This window comes from Ovis canadensis, chromosome X, assembly GCF_042477335.2.
Source record: "Ovis canadensis isolate MfBH-ARS-UI-01 breed Bighorn chromosome X, ARS-UI_OviCan_v2, whole genome shotgun sequence".
NCBI classification, from domain to species: domain Eukaryota; kingdom Metazoa; phylum Chordata; class Mammalia; order Artiodactyla; family Bovidae; genus Ovis; species Ovis canadensis.
Window position 1 is genome coordinate 33,415,043 of NC_091727.1, and position 27,732 is coordinate 33,442,774.

At 36.3% G+C, this 27,732-nt stretch overlaps 1 protein-coding gene across 7 annotated transcripts in view; it reads right to left on the reverse strand.

Annotated features, from left to right (window-relative positions):
- DMD (dystrophin) overlaps window positions 1-27,732 on the reverse strand; it is a 2,687,035-nt gene that overhangs the window by 1,776,379 nt on the left and 882,924 nt on the right. For all 7 annotated transcript variants that reach the window (XM_070291485.1, XM_070291489.1, XM_070291490.1 and 4 more), the window contains exon 7: window positions 26,618-26,736. In XM_070291485.1, the coding sequence (XP_070147586.1) occupies window positions 26,618-26,736 (119 nt within the window). The remainder of the gene's footprint in view (window positions 1-26,617; window positions 26,737-27,732) is intronic.

Below are 27,732 nucleotides of genomic sequence, written 5' to 3' on the forward strand. Positions count from 1 at the left end.
CTGTGGGTGTTTCTACAGTGCTCACTGATAAACTAAAACTAGAATTGACTGAAAGTTTGGAGTTTGTCCTAAGTAGGAGAGATGTCCAGTTATTAGATGCAGCCCATTTCATTTCTATTCTTTTTTATTTTATTGTCTCATGAGTGCTGTTTGTTAGTTTCCAATGCTTTATTTTCTGTATAACTTGACTTTTAAGTCTGGTCCATTCACACAATTTATTTTTTGATATCCCATTCACTTCACTTCACTTCACTCAGTCATGTCCGACTCTTTGTGACCCTGTGGACTACAGCCCACCAGGCTCCTCAGTCCATGGGATTCTCCAGGCAAGAATACTGGAGTGGGTTGCCATTTCCTTCTCCAGGGGATCGTCCCGACCCAGGGATCAAACCTGGGTCTCCCACATTGGAAGCAGACGCTTTAACCCCTGAGCCACCAGGGAAGTCCATATTGGGCTTATATTTCTATTTATAGCTTAATTCCACCCTAATGACTTCTCTGGGCTTCAGCTTACACTTGCAGTATGTGATATTCTGATATCTGACTCAGCCTGGAACCCAGGATAAAAATGATTATCAGTAGGAAAACACATGAAATGGCGAGGAACCTAATGAGGTCAACTGAAGATGAAGTGGCCATCAGAAAGAGACATGTAAAGATTAAGGATGTTTGAAATTACAGAGAAGGAGAAATGGCCTGCTAGTAGGCAAGAGTTCCAGGATTGTGACTCAAAAAAAGTTTTCTACTCCATTTTGCTAAAATAAGTTATTAAAATAATTTAATAATGGACTCAACATGTACTGAGGATTCTGTCAGGCCAGTCACGAGACAAGGGAAAGAGAACAATTCTTTCAAGCTGTTTAGGTCTACAGCAAATTACACCAAAACACTAATTCCAAGCATGTTTTCATTTAATCTGGATTTATTCTTTCAGAGGAGTTCTTTGAGGTAGTGCACTGATTAATGCAGAATAAATTGTTTCAAGTACAATGAGGGATTGTTCCCCAAGCTTTCCTATTTGTGAAACCTCAAAGCTACACCACTGATCTTCTGAAATGCTTAATTATCTAAACAAAGTAAATAAACTCACCCAACCAAAAATATGCCTCTGTGTGGTGCTGATGTTTTATGGCTATAAAAAGTCAGACAAAAGTAGTATGAAATCAGAAACACATTATATTGCATTTTATTCACTGATACAGTGAATGAAGCTAAATGGGTCATAAAAATGTATATCCAGTTTTATAGGGCATGAGGCATACATAGCAGCAAAAATATCTCTCTTTTCATTTTTGTTTTTACAGTAATTAAAAGTAAGCAACAAGCCCCACAATTATCTGAGTAATTAGACTTTCTCAATTAAAAAAGAATGCTGATAAGATTAGCTTCATTTCTAGGTCACTTTATTTTGCACCATTATTAATTTATATCCAGGTCAGAATCTCGCAGCCAGCACTGTGAACTAGACAAGGAGTTCCTAGTTGTTAAGATTGATTTTTTAGGGAAAAAAAATCCTACCAAGCTGAGGAATCAATGGGAAGATGCATTTAAAATAATTAGTACAGTGACTAATGTGTTGTAAACACTCAATAAATATTGATATTAGTGGTTATTATTTTAAACACACTTTAAGTAAACATGGAAATCTCAGAGAACCTATTCTGAAATAAACAAGACTCTTTAAGATTGTTTATGGTGAGAATTAAATATACTTTTTTTATGTGTTCTTATTCTTCTTATTAATCTCATTATTCTTTCATTCATTTAGGGGGAATGATGCTTCCTTTAGGGGACTTAAGAAAACAGTGATCCAAAAGAAATGGAGAAACTTTAGGACAGATTATCCTTTTCATTGAGCAAAGCTTCACCTTCCTTTTCAATAAGCATTTAGATACGTAAGCACAAAGCACAAACAATCTTTTGCAAAGGGGGAATTTCAGATGCTTCCCCAAAGAGCCAAATTGTTTCACGCACTCATGTAAAAGTCTATTATAGGGATGGGAGAAGTTACATTCTACAGATTACCTTCACTTTTATAACCTACTATTACTTTGCAAAAAAAAAAAAAAGACCCTAATTTGGAAAGGCTGTTTTTTTCCCAGCATGGAACTAGGCATTCTTATGCCCCATGCATATTGTTGTTCAAATTTGGATGTTGAAGGGTATGTATGCATGTGTCTTCATGCACATAACTATACATACATGCATACGCAACCATCTGTGTACAAGGATACCTTGCAGATTTTGTGGGTTTGGTTCCAGATCATTGTAATAAAGTGAATATCATAAAAAAGTGAGTCACATGAATGTTTTGGTTTCCCAATGCCTATAAAAAGCATGTTTACACTATAGTGTAGTCTGTTACGTGTGTGTGTGCGTGTGTGTACTCAGTCACTCAGTCATGTCCGATGCTTTGTGACCCCATCAACTCTAGTCCACCAGGCTCCTCTGTACATGCAATTTCCCAGGCAAGAATACTGGAGTGGGTTGCCATTTCCAACTCCAGGGGATCTTCCCAATCCAGGGATCAAACCCACATCTCCTGCACTGGCAGGCAGCTTGTTTACCACTGTGCCAACTAGGTGTGTAACAGCATCATGTTTTAAAAAAATGTACATACCTTAATTTAAAAATACATTATCCCTAAAAAACATCAAAACGATTATAATAATAACCTCAAAGATCATCCATCACAGATCACCCTAACCAATGAAATAACAACAAAGAAGTTTATAATATTCCAAGAATTACCAAAATGTGACAGAGAGACACAAAGTGAGCAAATGTTGTTGGAAAAAATGGTGACGGTAGATTAGGTTGAAGCAAGACCACCACAAACCGTCAATCTGTAAAAAAAAAAAATATGCAATTATCTGCAAAGCACAATACAGTGAAAAGCAAGGAGCGCCTGTAAGAGTGATCCCAGCGAGAATTCTGGAAGGAGGTATATATCTAGTCATTACTGGAAAAAAGACTATGAATGAAACCCAGGCTTGATGTAGTTCAACAGAGTATAAGGGATGCACTGATGATTGGGTGATGGGATAACTGTCATATGACACCACCAGCTCCGAGGTACAGAATAGTTTCCCCTAAAGGGAGTAAGAATTCCCATTGTCAATCATCCTTTAAAATCATAAGTTCTAGCAAAAGAAATTTTGATTTTGATCTAGGGTGAGAGGAGAAGTTTCTTGGTACTTCTTGTGATTGAAGTCCTGCAGAGATGAGCATTGCATGACTACTCCCACTGAAGGGGATTCCGTGGGCCCCAAAGCTACAGTTCAACAGGCCAGTTAGACCAAGATTTGGATAGCACAAAGCTCTATGGAAGCTGTATTAATTGTCAACTGCTGCTGTAACAAATTAGCCAGAACTTAGTGGATTAAAGCAACACAAATTATCTTACAATTAAGTAGATCAGTCTGGAATGGGTCTCATTAGACTAAAGTCAAGAGCCAGCAGGGCTGTGTTCCTCTCTGCAGGCTCTAGGGGAGAATCAGCTTTCTAGTTTTTGCCAGTTTTTAGAAGACTGACTCCTATAACTCTTGACTCATGGTCCTTTTCCTCCATCTCCTAAGCTAGTGACAGAGGGTACTATCTTTGTCAAATCGCATCACACTAATCTATTCCTATGTCACATTTTTAGTATCCATGAAGCTACAGGGTCTACACAGTTAACCCAGCATGATCTTTCTATTTTAAAGTCAGCTAATTATTAAACTATGTGTACCTTATCTTTGACAAAGGAGGCAAAAATATACAATGGAGAAGAGATAGTGTCTTCAACAAGTAGTGCTGGGAAAACTGGGCTGCTCCACGTAAAAAAATGAAATTAGAACACTTCCTAATATCAAAAATCTTAAGTAAATTTTAAAACCAAAAATAAACTCAAAATAGATTAAAGATCGAAACAAAAGACTAGAAATGATACAACTCTTAGGGGAAAACAGGCAGAACACTCTCTGACATAAATCACAGCAAGAACTTCTATGACCCAGCTCATAGAGTAATGGAAATAAAAACAAAAACAAACAAATGGGACTTAATGAAACCCAAAAGCTTTTGCACAACAAAGGAAACTGCAAGCAAGGTGAAAAGGCAAAGCTCAGAATGGGAGAAAATAATAGCAAACAAAACAAGTGACAAAGAATTAATCTTCAAAATACAAGAAGCTCATGCGGTTCAATACCAGAAAAAAACAAACTATCCAATCAAAAAGTGAGCAGAAGACCTAAACCAACATCTCTCCAAAGAAGACATACAGATGGCTAATAACACATGAAAAGATGCTCAACATTACTCATTATTAGAGAAATGCAAATAAAAACTACAATGAGGCATCATCTCACACCAGTCAAAACGGCCATCAAGTAGTCTACAAACAATAAATGCTGGAGAGGGTGTGAAGAAAAGGGAACCCTCTTACACTGTTGGTGGGAATACAAATTGATATAGCCACTATGGAGAACAGTATGGGGATTTTTAAAAAATCTGAAACTACCATCAGTTCAGTTCAGTCTCTCAGTCGTGTCCGACTCTCTGCGACCCCATGAATTGGAGCACGCCAGTCCTCCCTGTCCATCACAAACTCCCGGAATTCACTCAGATTCACGTCCATCGAATCAGTGATGCCATCCAGCCATCTCATCCTCTGTAGTCCCCTTCTCCTCCTGCCTTCAATCCCTCCCAGCATCAAAGTCTTTTCCAATGAGTCAACTCTTTGCATGAGGTGGCTAAAGGACTGGAGCTTCAGCTTTAGCATCATTCCTTCCAAAGAATACCCAGGTTTGATCTCCTTCAGAATGGACTGGTTGGATCTCCTTGCAGTCCAAGGGACCCTCAAGAGTCTTCTCCAACACCACAGTTCAAATGCATCAATTCTTTAACGCTCAGCCTCCTTCACAGTCCAACTCTCACATCCATACATGACCACAGGAAAAACCATAGCCTTGACTAGGCGGACCTTAGTCGGCAAAGTAATGTCTCTGCTTTTGAATATGCTATCTAGGTTGGTCATAACTTTTCTTCCAAGGAGTAAGCGTCTTTTAATTTCATGGCTGCAGTCACCATCTGCAGTGATTTTGGAGCTCCCCAAAATAAAGTCTGACACTGTTTCCACTGTTTCCCCATCTATTTCCCATGAAGTGATGGGATCGGATGCCATGATCTTCGTTTTCTGAATGTTGAGCTTTAAGCCAACTTTTTCACTCTCCTCTTTCACTTTCATCAAGAGGCTTTTTAGTTCCTCTTCACTTTCTGCCATAAGGGTGGTGTCATCTGCATATCTGAGGTTATTGAGATTTCTCCCGGCAATCTTGATTCCAGCTTGTGCTTCTTCCAGTCCAGCGTTTCTCATGATGTACTCTGCATAGAATTTAAATAAACAGGGTGACAATATACAGCCTTGACGTACTCCTTTTCCTATTTGGAACCAGTCTGTTGTTCCATGTCCAGTTCTAACTTGCTTCCTGACCTGCATACAGATTTCTCAAGAGGCAGGTCAGGTGGTCTGGTATTCCCATCTCTTTCAGAATTTTCTACAGGTTATTGTGATTCACACAGTCAAAGGCTTTGGCATAGTCAATAAAGCAGAAATAGATGTTTTTCTGGAACTCTCTTGCTTTTTCCATGATCCAGCAGATGTTGGCAGTTTGATCTCTGGTTCCTCTGCCTTTTCTAAAACCAGCTTGAACATCAGGATGTTCACAGTTCACATATTGCTGAAGCCCGGCTTGGAGAATTTTGAGCATTACTTTACTAGCATGTGAGATATGTGCAATTGTGTGGTAGTTTGAGCATTGTTTGGCATTGCCTTTCTTTGGGATTGGAATGAAAACTGACCTTTTCCAGTCCTGTGGCCACTGCTGAGTTTTCCAAATTTGTTGGCATATTGACTGCAGCATTTTCACGGCATCATCTTTCAGGATTTGAGATAGCTCAACTGGAATTCCATCACCTCCACTAGCTTTGTTCATAGTGATGCTTTCTAAGGCCCACTTGACTTCACATTCCAGGATGTCTGGTTCTAGATGAGTGATCACATCATCGTGATTATCTGGGGCATGAAGATCTTTTTTATACAGTTCTTCTGTGTATTCTTGCCACCTCTTCTTATTATGTGCTGCTTCTGTTAGGTCCATACCATTTCTGTCCTTTATTGAGCCCATCATTGCATGAAATGTTCCCTTGGTATCTCTAATTTTCTTGAAGAGATCTCTAGTCTTTCCCATTCTGTTTCTCTATTTCTTTGCATTGATCGCTGAAGAAGGCTTTCTTATCTCTTCTTGCTATTCTTTGCAACTCTGCATTCAGATGCTTATATCTTTCCTTTTCTCCTTTGCTTTTTGCTTCTCTTTTCACAGCTATTTGTAAGGCCTCCCCTGACAGCCATTTTGCTTTTTGCATTTTTTTCTTGGGGATGGTCTTGATCCCTGTCTCCTGTACAATGTCACGAACCTCATTACATAGTTCATCAGGCACTCTATCTATCAGATCTAGGCCCTTAAATCTATTTCTGACTTCCACTGTATAATCATAAGGGATTTGATTTAGGTCATACCTGAATGGTCTAGCGGTTTTCCCTACTTTCTTCAATTTGTGTCCGAATTTGGTTGTAAGGAGTTCATGATCTGAGCCACAGTCAGTTCCTGGTCTTGTTTTTGCTGAGTGTATAGCGCTTCTCCATCTTTGGCTGCAAAGAATATAATCAATCTGATTTTGGTGTTGACCATCTGGTGATGTCCATGTGTAGAGTCTTCTCTTGTGTTGTTGGAAGAGGGTGTTTGCTATGACCAGTGCAAAACTACCATACAATCCAGCAATTCCACCACTGGGCATATACCCCGAGGAAACCATAATGGAAAAAGATACATGTACCCCAAAGTTCATTGCAGCACTATTTACAGTAGCTAGGACATGGAAGCAACCCAGATATCCATCAACAGATGAATGGATAAGAAAGTTGGGGTACACATACAAAATGGAATATTACTCAGCTATAAAAAGTAACACATTTGAGTTGGTTCTAGTGAGGTGGACAAACCTAGAGCCTATTATACAAAGTGAAGTAAGTCAGAAAGAGAAAGACATATATTCTATATTAACACATAAATATGGAATCGAGAAAGATGATACTGATGAATCCATTTGCAGGGCAGCAATGGAGACACAGACTTACAGAGTAGACTTGTGGACACAGTGAGGGAGGAGAGGGTGGGATGATTTGAGAGATTATCATTGAAACATATATGTCATTATATGTAAAATAGATAGCCAGTGGGAATTTGCTGTATGAAGCAGAGAACTCAAAGCTGATACTCTGTGACAACCTAGAGGGGTGGGATGGGGAGGGAGGTAGTCAGGGGATGAGCTTTAAAAAGGAAGGGATTTATGTACACCTACAGCTGATTCATGTAGATTATGGCAGAAACCATGGCAATATTGTAAAGTAATGATCCTCTAATTAAAATTTTTAAATAAAAGAAAAATATAACTTTGTTGTCATGTAGCATACATATTTATAGTTTCCAGGGATTAGGATGTGGACATCTTTGGGGAGCCATTTTCCTACCTACCACAGGAGGTTTAAATGTATAAACCTAAAAATAAAATGCATATTTAGTACCCAGTTCTCACTTGGTCTATGATATAATTCTGTTCTGGCATCCGCAACCATTCAATATCTTTATGGTCACACATTATTTTTGTGAAATGGCTATTGTAGTAAAATTTACTGAATTAAAATGGCCATTTTAAGCCAACTGGTGATGTATGAATTATTTTATTATTCCACTGACAGGCAGCACAGTAGTTCACGAAGTACCAAGAAATTGGGTTTCAAATGAAAGTCATCCTATTCCCCCTCTTTTATTATTGATTTAACTCCATACAAGGGAATTACTGTTGGCTAAGAACCATGAAAAACACTGCTCAAACACAATGACACATAATATTTATATTCATTTGCTACTGTTTTTTTATGCAGGTTTTTGATAGTCACATCAAATAATTCTCCATTGAACATTTCTTTTTTCACGAGATTTTTTAAATGTTTTAAAAATTATCTACTTGTTCAAGTACTTTTTTTAGCATGAGAGTTTGACATTTTTAAAGTTACCTTTTGAAATAAATTATCCACACATTTTATAGATTATTTTTCTCCCATGCAAAAATACTTTTGAGAGAACATTTAAATTCTACATTCCAATTTGTATTTCAGTTTAAATATATTACCACTTTCATTTTTATCTAAGAAATCACTTGTAATATAGCTTCTCCTTTATAAGCAGCACATAATTTTCCATATAAATCATGATCTGTACATTTACATGGCTCTCTTCTCATAGTGCATACATTTACCTAAAAAGCAAAGCAGTATGTATTGCTTAAGCATATACAGTAATAATAAAACCCATTGAGACAAACTATGTTTCATGTTTCTAATTGGAACAGTCAATCTTTACCATGGGAAGTACCAAAAGATTTTTCATAAAATTATATGATTCACATAGAGAGTACTATAGCAACATACTCTCTCATCTCTATCACTGTCTATCACTTCCACCATATATGGAAATCACAACTACAACTTAGCATTCATCTATCCAACAGAACCATTTAACACCTTTAATAAGATGTGCTATTATTTATTTTTAAGTCACATTTGATACTTTAAAATAAACTGTTCCACAATAATGAGTATGATTATCATTTAGCTTGGGGATAAATTATTTTATACTTTTCTTAAAATTAAAATCTATATGTAGCTTCTTGTAAATCTAACCTTAGGTCTACAATTTAGCATACTTCATATTTTAATTCTAAAAATCACCTTTACCAGTATTCTGTTCTTTAAACAAAGTAAAATAATCAGGAAAATCTTTTTTCCAACTTAAATAGACAATAAAATAGCCAAGAAAAAGAAGGAAAATATGAGATGGAACCCAAATAATAATTCAAACACTGGGATGCTGACCATTTAGTTGTTTAGTATTACAATTCTTTGTATTAATTTAATTAGCAATAAAGTGAATTTAGCCTATCAGTCTGATAATAGCTTATATGATCAATCCTACTTAGAACTTTAAAATTCTGACTTGAGGGATTTCCCTGGCAGTCTAAAGGTTAAAATTCTGTGCATTCACTGCAGGGGGCATGAGTTCTATCTCTGGTCAGGAAACTAAGATCCCTCTTGTCACAGCTAAAAAAGAGAAAATCCTGACTTGATCTTTGCACATATTACTCGCCTTGCCTCCATCACTAATCAGCTAATCTAAATCGCATGCCTTCAACAAACAATATTGCACACTTACTAAAAAGCAGGCACTCTTTTAGGCCCTTAAAAAAATTCAGCTGTGAACAAGTCCTACTTATGAGGAAGTCATCATCTGTCAGATGACTGGACAAGTCCAGAATTATCAACAGTATTGGGATAAGCCAGCAGTACTATGGTAAGAACAATTTCCACTGACCCACTGTATCTAAGTCAGAATGAATTCTTTCCAGAGAGTTGAGGAGTTTTCTGTTGCATTGTGTATCATTCATACAACCAATATTAAACACGAGGAAGACCAATAGTACTGTCTACTCTATTAATATTGTACTAAACAATATTCAATTAAAAAAACCATCAACAATAGAACAGATTTTTGAAGATACATAATTGCACCTTGTATATCATACCCTAATGTAGTAATGTCTTACTCTTACATCCATCACCTAACTCAAATACAAGTGGAAAAATCATTGTAAGTACTAAATAAGTATTTATTATGTGAGTAAACGAATAAAGTAAATTGAGGTACCAACTTGCTCCTACCTATCACAATAGTCTCCTTGCCTTCCTAGTGCTTCAGACTGTGTCAGTCCTCTACTGTATGATCAAATTTCTGGCCAGTACCTACCTTGCTGCTCTTATTCTCTCTCTCCTTGCATCACGATCTCCCCATGAATGTACATAAACAAACACACAGAAAATAAGGCAGTACTGCCCCCTTTACCTCTCTTACCTCAGAGATTAAACTAGCTGAAACAGAAGAACATTCAACTAAAACTTTTAAGCTGTAAGTAAATATCATCCAAACCACTCTTGAGAAATAAAATTAGATATTTCTGCTGTGCTTTGTCTTTATTCCACAAATAGATCATATTCTCCTCAGAGGATAGCAGATACCTTAATTAATATCTTAATACCCTCAATATTCATGTGGGCTCCCAGATAAAAAAGGAAGTTATTATGTAATTTGCCTGATCCACATTTCAGTTAAATATTGACTAGCAACATAGTAATTAAAAAAAAAACAATTTTGAATATATTTCAACAAAAATTATGAAAACAACATTTTCATAAGGTAGATGAAATATAAGACAGGTAAGTTCACAGGTTATGCTCTCCATTAACAGCTATTAATGAAAAATATTTCATTTCTCATATATCCACTTGATATTATGATTAGAAACCACTAGAAGATAAACGAACAAAAAGCTGCTCTCAAATGCAGTGTGCATAATATGAAATAACATAAGGACAGATTTAAAACAGGAGATTTGTTGAACATGACCTAGGACCACAGGAGCATGCTATTCTGACAGCAGTTTAAAAAAGTACAAAATCCTTCTGGGGCTCATTTCACTTGGCTGTGAAATGTAGTGTGAAAGAAAAGCACCCAAACAGTTGGGAGAGCAAATGTGAAGGACTTGAATCGTGTAATACCATCCTAGATGCTGTGCATAAAGGTACTAAGGGTAGAACCAGAATGGAAGCAGAGCTGGCAATTAGCAAGTTCTTCCCGTGGTCAAGAGATGACAACTCTGACCTAGAGGTGGCTGTAAAGAGGGAGAGACAGTGAAGACTTAGTGATCTATTTTGAAAGTATAACCCACAAGGCATCATGAATGAATTGAAAATTAGGGATAACATGGATTGGCGAAAGGATGATGTATAAATTTTGCTCGGAGCAGCCGAGCAAATAGATAGCATCATTTATTGATCTAGGGTAAACTGGAAGAGGTTATCTCTAGGAAGATTATTTGTTCCACTGATCATTTTCATGAAGAACATAATGGTATAGATACTACATAAAAATTGAAGTTATACCCAAGTACAGTTCACAATAAAATTACACTTGAAACAAGCTTTAATTGTGAAGCAGAAAGTTGATGGAATATTTCACTACAAATATTTATAATACTTCATTTTATCCATGTTTAAAGCTGTTTAAATTACCAACTTCAAGTCATTTAAAAGGCTGATTTATTATTACAAAGATTCCTGTTCCATGCTTTTACTATCAATGCAGACATGGTCGATTCAAGGAGAAAAAAAAGAACACAGTGAACTCATCCATGTGTTTAGAGGACAAATTAAATCATCTTTTAAATAGCCCCAGGATGGTCTCAGTCATTAAAGAGCAGAAGGCTAATAAAACAACTGTTCCCACTAAACCCTTTTCTAAGTTTTATACTTAGACGTCCTCCCTTATATATTTTATGGTCAATATATGTTAACTTTATAGAGAAGCATCTCTTCCATAGCTCTCAAAAAGGTTAAGAATCAAAGGTGTATTATAGGCCAATTTCTTTTCTCCATGTTGACTTTAAAATAGTCTAAAGAGCTTTTTCTCAGGTTGGAGGTGATTCATCTTACTAGGTTTAACTTTTAAAAAACCCCTGTTCAAACCTATGAGTATCTGTCATGTGTGCATGGAGGTGCACACGTGCAGATTCACAATGACTTTTACTGAAGTAAGCTGGCATCAATCCTAAAGAACAGGTTTAAACAAATGACCAAAAAATCCAGAATATTTTATCAGAAATAACATGTATTAAAAAGAAAGCAGTATCTACCAAACCTCATTCAAAATGGTGAAAGAGTTTATTACTTAAGAAATCAATGGACTTTGAAAGAAATAAGGAAACAGAACAGCAGGTTAGGTTCCGGCTCCAAAATCACCTTTTCTGTTTATGGATTGTTGTATTTAATTCCAGAGAATAAAAATAAGGAAGCAGAGCAAGGACAACTATACAGATCCAGTGGATTTTAATTTATTCAATATTCTACCTAAAAGATTATGATACATCCACATTTTCACTGGACATAGACATATATTAGAAGGGCATATTTAAATATGCCTCAAGCATGTTTAAATACTTTAAAAAATATTCTAGTATATGTTATGACCAACCTAGATAGCACAGTAAAAAGCAGAGACATTACTTTGCCAACAAAGGTCCGTCTAGTCAAGGCTATGGTTTTTCCAGTGGTCATGTATGCATGTGAGAGTTGGACTGTGAAGAAAGCTGAGCACTGAAGAATTAATGCTTTTGAACTGTGGTGTTGGAGAAGACTCTTGAGAGTCCCTTGGACTGCAAGGAGATCCAACCAGTCCATCCTAAAGGAGATCAGTCCTGGGTGTTCATTGGAAGGACTGGTGCTGAAGCTGAAACTCCAATACTTTGGCCACCTCATGCGAAGAGTTGACTCATTGGAAAAGACTCTGATGGTGGGAAGGATTGGGAGCAGGAGGAGAAGGGGACGACAGAGGATGAGATGGCTGGATGGCATCACTGACTCGATGGACATGAGTTTGAGTAAACTCCAGGAGTTGGTGATGGACAGGGAGGCCTGGCATGCTGTGATTCATGGGGTCGCAAAGAGTCGGACACAACTGAGTGACTGAACTGAACTGACTACATGTAACATTTTGTGTGGATGCGGTCACATTCTTTCATGTATAATAATTACCCATGTACTTCCTTGTTGGCCCATACTGAATTATCCATTCCTTGGAAGAATCTATACTTTTTCTTTTTTATACATGTGGAGTATACAACACCCTTTCTTACGTAAAGTTGTAAATCAATAAGTGTTTGATGACTTAAAATGAATTTCTACTTGATAAAATAATGACCCCAAGGCAAATAAATTTTAAAAGCTTCTTTAGTGTCTGAGACAAATTACAATGTCAGAAATAGAAGTAGAAGCTCCAAGATTACTAGATTACTAGTGGTGCGGGTAGATATACTCATTGGAAAAACAAAATCCAAGTCTATCTAGCTACTTGTCCAACATTTGAGCTCTATAAAATAATCCTTTTTTTTCATTTTTAGATTCATCTATATATAGTCAATCTAGTAAAAGAATTGCTCTATAATAATGCTGGAATTGGCTGGAATTGGCTAGAATTGGCAACCAATGTTCAGGTTCTGACAGTAAAGTCTAATGTCAAAAGTTTCCATTTCTTCTGCAAGAGTAAAGTTCTCAGAATTATTATGGTTTTTAAGGGCCTCTTGATCAATCTCAGAAAAAAGTACTTTAAAAAAATGAAAGCATTCCTTCAAGCACTGGCTGTGTGTGTGTGCTTAGTCACTGGTTACCTTACCAGTATATATTAGGACTAAAGTGAATGTGGAAGTTATCATTTTTCCTTTTGCAATAATTTTTGCTTAAAATATATGCTTCCACTTACTATAAATGCACAGACACACAGATACTATCATTTAATAGAAACTCTGCATCATATCCCTGGAGGAGGGCATGGCAACCCACTGCAGTATCCTTGCCTAGAGAATCCCCATGGACAGAGGAGCCTGGTGGGCTACAGTTCATGGGGTTGCAAATAGTTGGACACAACTGAGTGACTAACACTCTCACATTTACACTTTCACTGCATCATATATTACTAAAATTTTGCTGCAACTAATATTATAAACCATCAGATTTACTTGTGTCGTGACAAAGTGAAGATTAATTCATCTTCTAGTTTCTTAATATTCTATATTTTATGATTTTTCCTTATTCTTCATATGCACTTTTGTATGTTTCAGTGGAAGGAAAGCTGAAGATAAAATAGTGCAGAGAAAATTACATATATTTATTTAATTTTTTTATCTAGGAGCTTATACCTTACTAATTTTTATACTTGCTATATTCTGAAGTGGGTGGGATTTGTCCTTATTTTTAGCCTTTTGAAGCCTGCTTCTTGAACTGACGTTCTCCAAATACCCAAGTGCTCAATGATTCTTATTATTCTGGCTAGTCTTTCCCTACTTCCTGCTACATATGCTCAGACTCCCTTTGGTTAGCAACAACTACACCATTATCACGGTCTACTATTACGTTCTGGGTGATATGAGGTACATTTATCAAGGGCTCCACCACATACTCTTGCCTACTGAATAGCATTAATTTTAAATAAAACAGTTCTCAAGAGGTCACAAAAGAGCCACTCCTTTTCCTGAGGCGTATACATGGACTCATTCCACTTTATTTTATTTTTTATTTAAATTTTTATTTTTATTTTATTTTACTTTACAATACTGTATTGGTTTTGCCATACATTGACATGAACTGATAGAACACTAATGAAACCATTTCTAAAACACTTTCCCAAGTGCTTACTTGTCCAGCTGCTTCTATACAGACCCAAGTTCTCAACTGACTCAAATAATATATCCACACAAAGAATTGTGCCACACAGAGAAACTTAGATATTCAAGTCTAGGTAAAATGTACATATTTGTTTAGTCCTTCTTAGGACTCTTTCTCTCCTTGTCTCTCCCTCTCTTTTTGCTAACTGATATTTTAGAGGGTAGATAAGAAATGTTTACATCATAAACCAATGAGGAAATATTTGAGATAGATGGTTTGGCATACCTTAAGTGATGCTTTTGCCATCTAGAGTTAACAAGAGAACAGAAGGGTATATATTCATAACTGGTTAGTGTTTCCCTTTGATAACTCTAGTGTGGCTTGGATAGGATCCCAAACTCGCAAGATTTGTAAACATCTTTCCACTTTGATTAATTATTTTAGTATTCTCTGAGGGAATATAATAGTATAGACATGGAATCCAGTATCTCTCTTAGTCTGGACTCCCATTTGTATGACTTTTTACATTTATTTCCAGCACATTTGGAGGCAACTGATTGATGTCCCTCTATTTTCAAAGAAAGTCAATTAGGTCTGTAATAATCAATGCAAAGGAAAAAAATCAGGGAGGAATACAGAAATATTTTCTGTAGTAGTTACAAGCAGGGACTCTCAACTCCAACCCATGAGCTGAAAGATGTGGACAAGTTCCTTAAGCTCTTGAAGCTCTTCTTAAGTTTCTTAAGTAGTTGCAAATGGTCATCATAATAGTGTTCTCTTCCTGAGGTTGTCATAGGAATGAAATAAAATTATACTTATAAAATGTTAATTACTGTGCCCAGCCCTTATAAATGTTCAGTAAACATTACACCAGAGCACATCAACATTCCCGTACAAAGGCTACTCTGGGTTTCAGAAGACAAGAACGATCCTTAGAATCTTGGGAACCAGTTCAATCACTCACACGTCATTAAATAAAGTTATGGTTGCAGATGGAAAACTGTATTTTCGTAAGTGTGCTAATCAGCACCTGACAAATACCATGACAATTATAGGAAACATGTATTATAATTATGAACCAGTCTTAAGGAGACTTGTTGAAAATCTTTAGTGTAATCGAGTCTATGTATGTGCATGTGTACGTGTGTGTGTGCCATGTGTGTGCAATGCCACCACTGATGAATTCAAGATGTAGTTTAAGTTTGCTGTGAAGTATTAGATTATATTCTGGAACTCAAGGACGTCAAGGGCTATGACCCAGAAATCAAGCTGTGAACCAGAAAAATCTCTTAGATCAGGGAACTGAAATGAGTGGGAAGTTCACAGGAAAAACAGGAAGATTTAACATGGGGAATTATTTAATACAGGGAAAGTCAGCGTTTATCCTGGAGGAAAGCAAAATAATTAGGAAGATCAGCTCTCTCTAATCAAGAAAATTTATAGGAATACAAAGTGAAGTAACATTTAATTTCCTCAAATTCCAGACACTTGACACATGTTTTAGCTGCTATTTCCGAATGCTTGTGCGTGTGTACTAAGTCACTTCAGTCGTGTCTGACTCTTTGTGACCCCATGGACTGTAGCCCACCAGGTTCCTCTGTCCATGGGATTTTCCAGGCAAGAATACTAGAGTGGGTTGCCATGCCCTCCTCCAGGGAATCTTGCTGACCCAGGGATTGAACCCACATCTCTTATGTCTCCTGCATTGGCAGGCAGGTTCTTTACCACTAGCACCAGGTATTGTTTAACTGATGGGAACCAGGCAGTGCAGAGGTGAAGAATCCGCCTACCAAGGCAGGAGATGCAAGAGACACGGGTTAGATCCCTGGGTCGGGAAGATTCCCTGGAGAAGGAAATGGTAACCCACTACAGTATTCTTCCCTAGACAATCCGATGGCTACAGTCCATGGGATTGCAAAAGAGTCAGACAGGTCTGAGCACATACATTATTCAACTTAATCCTTACAGTAACTATCAGGTAGATATCATTGATTCAACTTTGCACAATGAGCAAAACTGAGGCTCAGAAAGTTTCCCAGCACCATATAAATAATTAAATGCAAAAATTGGATTTCAACCCAAGACTATTTGGCTCTAGGAATAAAAGATTAAAATGAGGTCTAAGCTTTCCTGGGAAAATGACTGGAGAATTGTGTTTTCCAAGAACTAGGGAGCTGAGATAATTGGTAAAGTCGTGCCTCTTGTTGGCTAGGTACGACTGCTCTTAGGCTAGTGAGGAGGGGCTGTGTACTGACATGCAGGCCTTTATCCTCTGTTAGCAAAATGACTGTCATTATTAGTGGGAAATCATGGATAGAGCTTCCTCGTGTCAAGTGGCCCACACGAACCCTAGCTCTTACCCCATGTGCATAAGGTGCAAATGTGTATATTCTGGGTACTTCTGGGCCACTCAGTGTCATAAAGATTCCAGCTTATCTCTTGCCTTGTATCCTTCTATACAGCTAACTCAACATAGTATTAGACTGAATTCCATTGCATCTGTGAGTGAAATTGCCAATTTGATCCCCTCACAACCACAGTGATACTGCAGGCTCCAATGACTGATATATATTGTCACTAAAAGTCATATATTCGGCTGAAAAACAGACTGCTTAGCAAAACTAATCCTAGATAAATGGCTTGTGATTAAAGTCAATCTATTTCTGGCATTAATATTAGAGATCATGAAGTTAACTAAAGCTGTTTCCCTCTTTTAAATGGATTTATAGGATCACAGACTTGTCCTGTGAAAAAATTATTTCACTGCCACTTTTAAATAGTTTTTTTCCTTTTCTTTTATTATCCCTGTGTTATTATTAAAAAATTCCTCTGGAATAAGAGGCTTTATCAGCTGTGCCAACGAAAGAGATATTTACTGGCTGAAAAAAGGGATCACCAAACCTTGATGACAGGGCACAGAGACACTAATTAGGATCAAAGTGAGAGAGGAAGAGTATAAAGGACAAATAAATAAAAGGACAGAAAACCAGGTACGACCTCCACACATAGCTTGTCTGGGACAAGCCTTTGGTGGAATCAGTGTGTGCGTGAGAGCGTCATTCTATCACAAATATGTCCATGAAGTAATAAACAGAAGGGATGGAGAGAGAGAGCGAGCTGTGCAGACAGCAGATAAGGTAAGTCCCTTAATCCTAAAAGAGAATGTTTTTGGTAGCCAGTCTTACGTGACAGCTAGTCTATTTCTATTTTATCTGGTGGACGAACCATTTCTCATTAACAACAGGACTGTTAGCAATAAGTAATGCTCCAATAATTGAAGATTTGAACAGCAGGCTTAGTCACCTCTTGAGGAAGAAAATGCTAGAAATCTTTTTAAAACTCTGGTACAACAGATTCTGGGTTTTATCCTCTAAAAAGACTTATCTACAGAAACCATTGTTCCATTGCAACTACTTTTACCTTAGTTGTATGACAGTCTCACCTGATGAGCTTTTAAAAATTTCTGATGTCAGGGCCCAACAAAAACAAAAAATAATAAAATAAAAAGTATCAGCTCTAATCCCAAGGTTTTCATAAGTCTCCCCCAGGTGATTTTACTGAGCAACCCCATTGGAAAGAATATCAACTTTGAGGAAAGGTAAAACTGAATTTGATTTTTGCACATCTTTCTCTTGGCTGGGTGATCCTGGTCTTAGTAAAGCTCCCTAAGCCTCAGTTTTTCCATCTATAAAATAAAGATAAACTGCCCAAGAACTACTGCACAAAACAAATGTGAGGCTCCTAAAACATGGTTGTCTTACTGAAATTTTAGTTGGATTTTACCAAAAAGAACTTTGTATATTTGAATTTATATCACTAGGGATAAATAAGAAAATTATTTTTTAGGGAAAACAGTACTTTGAGTTCAGGTAGAAATTTTTCAGCAATATTTTTTAAAATCTCACAAGAATAATACTGCAGAACAATTGATTATTTGTAAAAAGTAAAAACTCTGGATTTCAACCAACTTATTAAATTTTAATAATACACAACCTCCCTAATCATTTAATAGCTGTTTCAGTTTTCTCATCTCTCAAGGAGATAGCATATGACCCACTAACTCCACAAGTTTACCATAAGCAAATAAATATAAAAGTATACTATATTATTTTTAAGCATAATCACAAGACTACACTTAAGTCTTGTGATTATATAATTCTTTACAATAATTAAATTCCATTTTTATGAGAATTAAATTATCCTGTTATAAAAATTAAATGGCATCCACCAAGACTCTAGTTCATTACTATTTTATCCAAATACCATTGCAACTAATATATTTTCATTTTTATTTCATATTCCAGCTGTTAAATGGCCCATGCATTTTTATATAGAGATATGATTTAATCAGAAAACATATGTCAACCTGATACCTATTTTTCTTAGCACTCAGCTTTTAGGTTTTCAGGTATTCGTTTGAAAGTTCTATGATACCATCTATTTTTTTAATCAAACACAGCTAACTCCATTTTGAAGACTGTGAAATGAACAAAAATATCCCAACTATAAGGAACATATGTTTTACTTTCAAACATCATCACTGATTTTATTAAAACTGCATATAAATTTCAAAACTATTTATGCCATTTTATTATCATTTTCTATAATCATTTGAATATTTAAAATGTTTTTTAATTAACTCTACATTGTCCCATGATAAATAAGAAATACAAATAACAATTACAAAAAAACCTTTACTTATAATTGCTATCTCATTTATTAGATATGTCTTATTAAAATCAGTAACAAAGGAACAACAAATTTTGTTTCAAATATGTTTCCTTAACAGACTAATGGACTCCTGCTGCTGCTGCTGCTGCTGCTAAGTCACTTCAGTCGTGTCCGACTCTGTGCGACCCCATAGACGGCAGCCCACCAGGCTCCCCCATCCCTGGGATTCTCTAGGCAAGAACACTGGAGTGGGTTGCCATTTCCCTCTCCACTGCATGAAAGTGAAAAGTGAAAGTGAAGTTGCTCAGTCGTGTCTGACTCTTAGCGACCTCATGGACTGCAGCCCACCAGGCTCCTCCGTCCATGGGATTTTCCAGGCAAGAGTACTGGGGTGGAGTGCCATTGCCTTCTCCGATGACATACCTGGGGACACCATCCACAAAATATCCACTGTATGTCATTCAGCACTGGAACATGGTGGACATATTCTCCAACTGTTTAAACAATTTATAGATGGCCTGTCAGTCATTCAATATTATTTACTGTGACTGCATAGGCACAGGATGTTATGTTTGCCCCACTTAAATAAGGTGAAAGTCATTCATTCATGTCCAACTCTTTGCGACCCCATGGGCTATACATCCATGGAACTCTCCAGGCCAGAATGCTGGAGTGGGTAGCTATTCCCTTCTCCAGGGTATCATCCCAACCTAGGGATTGAACCCAGATCTCTGGCATTGCAGGCAGATTCTTTACCAGCTGAGCCAACAGGGAAGCTCCTACTTAAATAAAAACTAGTTGTAAAAACCAGTCTGGTAAAGTAATTAAAAAGAGATTCTTGGTAACATGGACAAGGATTATATTCAAACACTTCTGAATAAATTTGGTAAAGACACTCATCTAGGATGAAAACCTTAAATCACATGATTAGATTATATGTAATTATTTAAGTTCCACAACCTAGCAAGAAACTATATTACTTCAATGTGTGTTCAGTCACTGAGTTGTGTCCGACTCTTCGCTACCCCATGGATTGTAGCACACCAGGCTCCTCTGTTCATGAGATTTTTCAGGCAACAATACTGGACAGGGTTGCTATTTCCTTCTACAGTGGATCTTCCTGACCCAGGGATCAAACCTGGGTCTCTTGTGTTTCCTGCATTGGCAGGCGGAGTCTTTACCACTGAGCCATGTGAGAAGCCCACTGTTTAACAATGAATAATATTCCTTTTAACAAACTCCTAACAGAGATTAAAAATATATATAAGTTGGCTAACCATTTTCCATAAGGTCAAAATTGTGATGAATTAAAAAAGAACATAAAAATGAGTAGAAAATACTTAAAGGGTAAATTCAGTCCATGTACACACACTGCCTTTTTAATATTTTGCAAGTTTCCTTATTGTCTAAATGGTTGAATTTGGGACGGTTGCATTCAATTATTTCTGCCATCCAAGCAACTGAAATGGATCAACAGAACAAGAATCACTTCAATTTATTAGTGATTCGTTCAAACTCTCCTGAAAATATTTGTTTGCTAGGTTACCTGAACTGAGAATAAAGGTAGATGATAGGATATCAAAAATAAACATGAGATTCATTCTCTCTTTCTTTTCCCTTCTCCCTCTCTCTCTGTCTCATATGCTTTGTTAGCATTTCAGGTTACTGGAAGCTATATAGTAACATAACCATTTTTAAAATTTCTGTTGCAATAAGCAATTTGAAAGTTCTTGATCAGGAAACAGATCACTACAGTAATATCTTAATGTTAGTATATATCTCTCTATCACAATATTAATGCAGTATCTTTAGCCTCATTTATATGCTAATATTTATTTACTATTATTGGTAACCTTTTTACCCACATACAAAGTTTTCATCTATTTATTTTGCTATGTATTACAAAGTACTGCCTCCATGCCCCTTAAAGATCTTTCTTCTATAGTAGCAATGATAAATTTGAGGATGCCTCCAGATACTCAGCTAAAGTAATCATTAATTCAAATGCATTAAATTATATTAAAGTGGCAATAGACAGTCAAAGCTAGTTATGCAATGTGTCTGCCCACAGAAAACAGAAGTGTAAAAAAAGAAGGTTCAAGATAAAAAAAGTCTAAAAATACTCAGGGATATTTTAATAAGTACCCTTACTCTAATGATATGCAGGCTAGAAATATGTTAATGACATTTCTCTGGACTTCAACACTGGCCATCAGTTTTTCTAATTATGTGTCAATGCTAGTTTCTGTTCTAATCAATGCTAATTAAAGTGTATATTTAAATTATTAAACACAATATTTCCCAAATTCCTTTACTAAAACATTGTGCTGAATATACATTAAGCAAATAAGATGCCAACACTAAATCTGGTGTTGCCCATTCCTTTGCCAATACAATAATGCCATCTCTAATTTACTCATTTCAACTGCAATCTACTGAAGTTCAAAATTAAAAAAATATTTTCATTATTATTACTTAATACCATTAAATTATATAATTCAGCTCTAATGATCAAATTTTAATGCTTCCTTTACAGGATGCTTGGGGCTGGTGCACAGGGATGATCCAAAGAGATGATATGGGGTGGGAAATGGGAGGAGGGTTCAGGATTGGGAACTCATGTACACCCATGGCTGATTTATGTCAATGTATGGCAAAATAAATACAGTATTGTAAAGCAAAATAAAGTAAAAATAAAAATTAAAACAAATAAAAATAAACCCTGGAAAAACTGGTCTCCTGTTGATATAATAGGCTTCCCTGGTGGCTCAGACAGTAAAGCATCTGTCTGCAGTGCAGGAGATCTGGGTTCGATCCCTGGATTGGGAAGATCCCCTGGAGAAGGAAATGGCAACCCACTCCAATACTCTTGCCTGGAAAATTCCATGGACTGAGGAGACTGGTGGGCTACAGTCCATGGGGTCGCAAAGAGTCGGACACAACTGAGTAACTTCACTTTCACTTTCTTTCATTCTGTTATTATCGTATCTGTAAAAGCAGTGGATGATATTTTCTATTTTCCATAGCAAAATAGGTAGACTAAGAACTGTCATCCAAAAAACTTGAGATTTCCTATTAGATAATTACAATTTATAATATCTCTAAAACCACTCTGCCAGAGATAACAATATTAATCAGTAATACAAAACAATACAAAAGAATATATATATTTTGTTGCTTTGCCATCAAAAAGGCAATGGCCATTTTAATTCAATATGTACTATTAAAATACTTTAATATATGGGGAAAAAGAACATTTTGCATTGCAGAGAGTTTGGCAGTAAAGTGTGTCATATATTTACAATAATAACTTCTAGTTGAAACGTTATACACATAAGGAACACCAGTCTATTTCAACCTCATTACATTCTCTGAAAACCAAGGTATTCCACAATGGGTTCTAGAAAAAAATCAATCTAAATGATATGAAATGAGTGTGCCTGTCCATAAAAAGCTCAAGTTATTTGCATTAACAAGATCCATCTGAGTTAGTTTTCTCTTTCCACTTTAGCTTAGTGTAAATTATTTTTTAGCATTCTTATTGTTAATGGTATCAAAATGTGATGAACGGAACAAGGATAGAAACAAACAAACAAACAAAATCACACTACTTGCTCAAACCACCTAAAAAGAAGTCTTAAGGACTTTCTTTTACAACAAAAGCTATATATCTTCTCTTGATTACTTTCTGAAGACTAATCAACTGCATACAGGTCAAGTGAAGTCAGAGACCATTCATTCAGGAAGAAAACTTTCAAAAAGCAGAGCTAATTCTTGGAAAAGTAGACTCTAAAAGCAACTCAAGAGTGATGCACAGATTAGCCAGGCAGAAAATAGAATCTATGTCACCATCCTCAACCTGGGAAAATGAAGTGGATTAAAACTGAACTAATTGGCTTGTTAATGTCATTTTGAGGTCATAAATATTTCTTGAAAGCCCTAGTGTTCTTCAAATTTTACTCTTGTCATTCATTTTTCATTCTAAAGTCAGTCCGGTAAACCATGGATGATGTGAGCATCATCTTGCACACCCCAGATGGAAATGACTTACTATAGTCAAAAGTCATCTAGAACCAGCACATATTTTTATCCCTGATTTTGTTTTTTTATTTCTTTAAGAGCATCTTCACTTTGCTATTCACAAGGAAAAGCTGACAAAGCATTCTCTTAATGCATAGAGTATTGTGCGGATCTGCAAACAAACCAATTTGTTTGAAACTCAGGGAAGCAAACAATGCATATGAAACCCACAAAGCACTACTGTGTGTGTCTTATAGGGAAATCATAAGAGAAAGTGAATCGAATGACTCACAATAGGATATGTTTGGAAGGAGATAAACCTTTTATATCTATGAGCATAAAGACGCATAAAGTATTAAATAATTTTACCTTAGTAGTACTTATTTTTGCATATGTTAACATTTAAACTACCAGAAACAGCTCTTGAAATTGGTTATGCTAATGCCTATTGCTACTCATTTTAAACGGCAATTCCACTTAAAGCCAAACCTCAGGCCTCAAAACAACAGTTAAGGTCAAACGAAGCATACCAAAGTCGATATACACAATATATGAAAAGCTCCAAATTATATTTCAATGACTTGTTTAATTTGTAAATCAACCCAATCAACAAAGCATATGTTTAAAATTCTAAAGACATTTTTGGGTAGGTGTTTCTTTAAACCAAATGTAACTTCAATCCCCCAATAATAAATATCTTCCCAAATGTAAAGCTGAATGTTTCATTAGCCTCCTAAGGGGCATATTAGATATGAAAAGAATATTGCTTTGAAGAATAGCCGAAATCATCAAGTATAAGCTAAAAAACCAATATGTGGTTAAATAAAAATATGAACTTCTCAAAGGTAATTACTACATAGGGCATGCAAGAAGTCTATGAGTCTGCCAGTGTGTTAGGGAAATACACAAATATGCATTAAAAATTATAGCTCAGTGTATTTTCAAGAGATGATATCAATGATAATTAAAAGAAAAAATTACCTAAATCATAAGGATTTTTATTTTCTAATTAGTTAATTGCAAAGACAGAATAGTATCTCTTACAATCTAAGACTTAAGTCTTTGAACGCACATTTGATTATTTCCCTAACACACTGGCGAGAACTGATAGCTAGCTAAAAAATGTTAAGATTTATACTTAATCTTTACCTTATTGAAATCCATTAAAAAAAAACTTTAATAAACCATTGTAGGAAATGGAATGCTTTTTGACTCGGAAGGGAGTCCTAAACAGCAAAAGTTTTCAGATCCAAGGGTTCATTGGCAAAATGAAACTATAACCAGTGGTTTGATATTTATTAATCAGCTTGTATTTCATACTGTGTTTGGTTGACTTCAAATTGTCAGGTTTGAGGTATTTTTTCCCTCAGTTTTTAAATTTATTTCTTTTTAATTGGAGGGTAATTTCTTCACTGTGTTGAGGGTGTTCCTACAAGCCTATATGATGTGCATTTCCACACATATTTGCCACTTAGGAATATGGAATTGGGCATATCAGGCTCTTTTATGCTATAAAATACATTATTTAACTGCCTTTTTCTGATTATAGGCATATCAATCTACTTTCCGATTATGATGTGGATGTCTATTCTGGATCCGCTTACTTCACTATTCAAAGGAGGACTTAGAGATCAAAAGCCATTTTATAACTCAACAAGGAAAAGATCTATTTTAAACCTACTATTTTATGAAAAGAGAGGGCACACACAAGAATAACTTGAGCATATATCTCAGACAAAAGAAACGACCATATGCAGATTTAACAACAACAACAACAACAAAAACTATTAACAGGCTTATCCTTCAGGTTCACACACTATAGCTCTCATTCTCAGGGACTAGAGTTTATATTTTCATTATATCTGCATCTCTACCTCACTGTAGTATGAAAAAACACATATATTGGTACTAGGAGTTAATAGTGAGGTAACCCTCCCCCATCTTGCAAGACAAGGAAATACAATTGATACAATTTCTCCCTTAGAGCTAAACCAAGAGTGGAAGGACACTGACCATCTATTGAAGCAATAAGAAGAGGTTAGAGGTATGTATTATCTAAAGGAGAGGAAACATTTCTAGTGTACTTAATCTGATTCCAACTTTACAAACACATTTGCATTGCTATAATTTTCCCTTCCGAAGTCCATATACACGAGTCAATTAGATATGATTATTCTGGTTCTTGTGATTGTTACATATCTCATTTATAATATTTGAGCTTCCATTTTGATTATGTCATTTTTTAAAATCTTGTTTTGTTTAAAATTAACTCCCCCACCACTATGGGTCTGCCATGAATAAGACCCATCAATATATAGGTCTGCTATGAATAAGATAAGGCAATCAGGTTTCTGGGTCTGTAACACTAAGTAATAGATTTTGGTTGATGATAAATTCACCAGTGAAAAGCTATCCTCTGAGTTATTTTGGAACTTTTCCTGATGGGACCCATGATCACCACTCAAGGATCTCCTGATTGGGGATTGATTCAATATTCCCAAGACAGAAGAATTATATAACCCTATTCAAATATCATCTTGAATTATTAATATATCACAGATAATCAATCCCACTGATACAGCTTCTCCAACTTCTGGGTTTAGAGTGTGGTAAAGCCTCAGTAAAGAGAATATAGCTTGCAATTTCAAAGAAGTTGGCAGATTAAAAAGTGCTTCATAGGCTAGAAGAAAAGCAGAGGTCAGGAATTATTATCCCTCTAATCCACGTGTTTATAGATATGACTATGTAGCACCAAACATACGGATGGAATTTATTTAAGTGTAATATTATAAAAATACAGTAGTAGTAGTATTAGTTGCTCAGTCATGTCCAACTCTTTGCAATCCCATGGACTGTAACCTGCCAGGCTCCTCTGTCCATGGGATTCTCCAGGGAGGAATACTGAAGTGGACTGCCATTCCCTTTTCCAGAGGATCTTCCTGACCCAGGGATCGAACCTGGGTCTCCTGCATTGCAGGCAGATTCTTTCCTGTTTGAGCTATAGGGAAGACCCCATGAATATAGTGCTCCCCATCAACTAAAGAAGCAGAAAACAAATAACTATTCAATGGAGGACTTCCCCACAGTGACCATTTACAACAGAATCAGCACCAGGAAAAGATTCCCTGATTTAAACAGTAAATCATATTGCCTTTTATACAGTATATGAATGAAAGTGCCGAGTAGCTAATTAATTACAGCCAATTAGTGTATCAAATCTCTTGGTAGAAAAAGCAAAACAGGAACTTTTTTATAATTATTTGGAATGAGTGTACTCTAAACATAGTATACTTCATCTGTGAAGCATACACTTTCTAAAGGCTTCTGTCTTTTTCTAAAGTTTTATATTTTAGTTTCAGATACTGGAATTTGAGAACTAAGATCATATGTGACGATTCATAACACATTTCAGGAAGGCAGAACATTTTAAATACACCTGGAATACAGAAAAACACAATGCACAGTTTCTAGTTTGTGCTTAGTTTCTGAAAATGTGAAGTCTGAGATGATAAACTTTAAACTGCACTAAAAACAGTAGCAGTTTAGAAATGTACCAACCTTCAGGATCCAGTAGTTTCTCTATGCCTAACTGATACTTGGCAATGTTGAATGCATGTTCCAGTCGTTGTGTGGCTGACTGCTGGCCAACCACACTATTCCAATCAAACAGGTCTGGCCTGAAACACATACAAATATAAAGACAAATATAAACTGATTGAAAATGTTTCATGAGATTCACTTCAATTCTGATTTTTGACTGACAGACAACCCATACCCACATTCCTTAAGAGGTGAGTGTTACTCTTCAGTACTCTTCAATGACAGTTCTCATTCAAACCAGGCACAATTATAATAGAAGATCCAGAAGAAAACAAAGTAGAATTGATTCTATCTTATCCAAGCAACAAAAATGTGTTCATCTCATCCAATCTCATGGATTTAAAGACCAGCCATTTGTTGGCATCTTCCCTGGAGAAGGAAATGGCAACCTACTCCAGTACTCTTGCCTTGAAAATCTCATGGACGGAGGAGCTTGGTGCAGACTACTGCCCATGGGGTCACAAAGAGTTGGCATGACTGAGCGACTTTACTTTTCTAATTCTATAAGCCCTGCCCAGATCTCTTGCCTGAACTTCAGACTCTAGATCCATCTGCTTACTCAGTATCTCTACTGAGAGTCATGGCAAGACTCAAGTGTTCAAAAGTAACCTAATATTCATCCCCATCACAATACCCCACCTCACCTACTTGTCTTACAGTTCTTCCTTCCTCAACAATCAATAACAAGGTCAAACTTGTGATGCTCAAGAGAAACTTGGGGTCATCTTTGATGACTCTTTCACCCTCACAGAACACTTAGTTGGAAATATATCCAGCATTTGGCCACTTCACACTATCCTCACTGCTACTACGGTAATCCAAACCCCCCTCGTAGCCTGCACAGATCACTCCATTAGCTTTCTAACTGCTTCCCTCTTCCCACCCTCACCCTTGTTAATCTGTTCTCAGCAGAGTTGTTGCAGTGATCTGGTAAAATGTTTCATTATAACCTTCTCAAATCCCTCCTATCGGGGAAGTAAACTTCATTGATTTAACTGTGACCTACAAGACCCTACATGGTCTAGCTCCCCATTAACTCTCTGATTTTATTTCTTGCCTCCTTCCTCATGTTC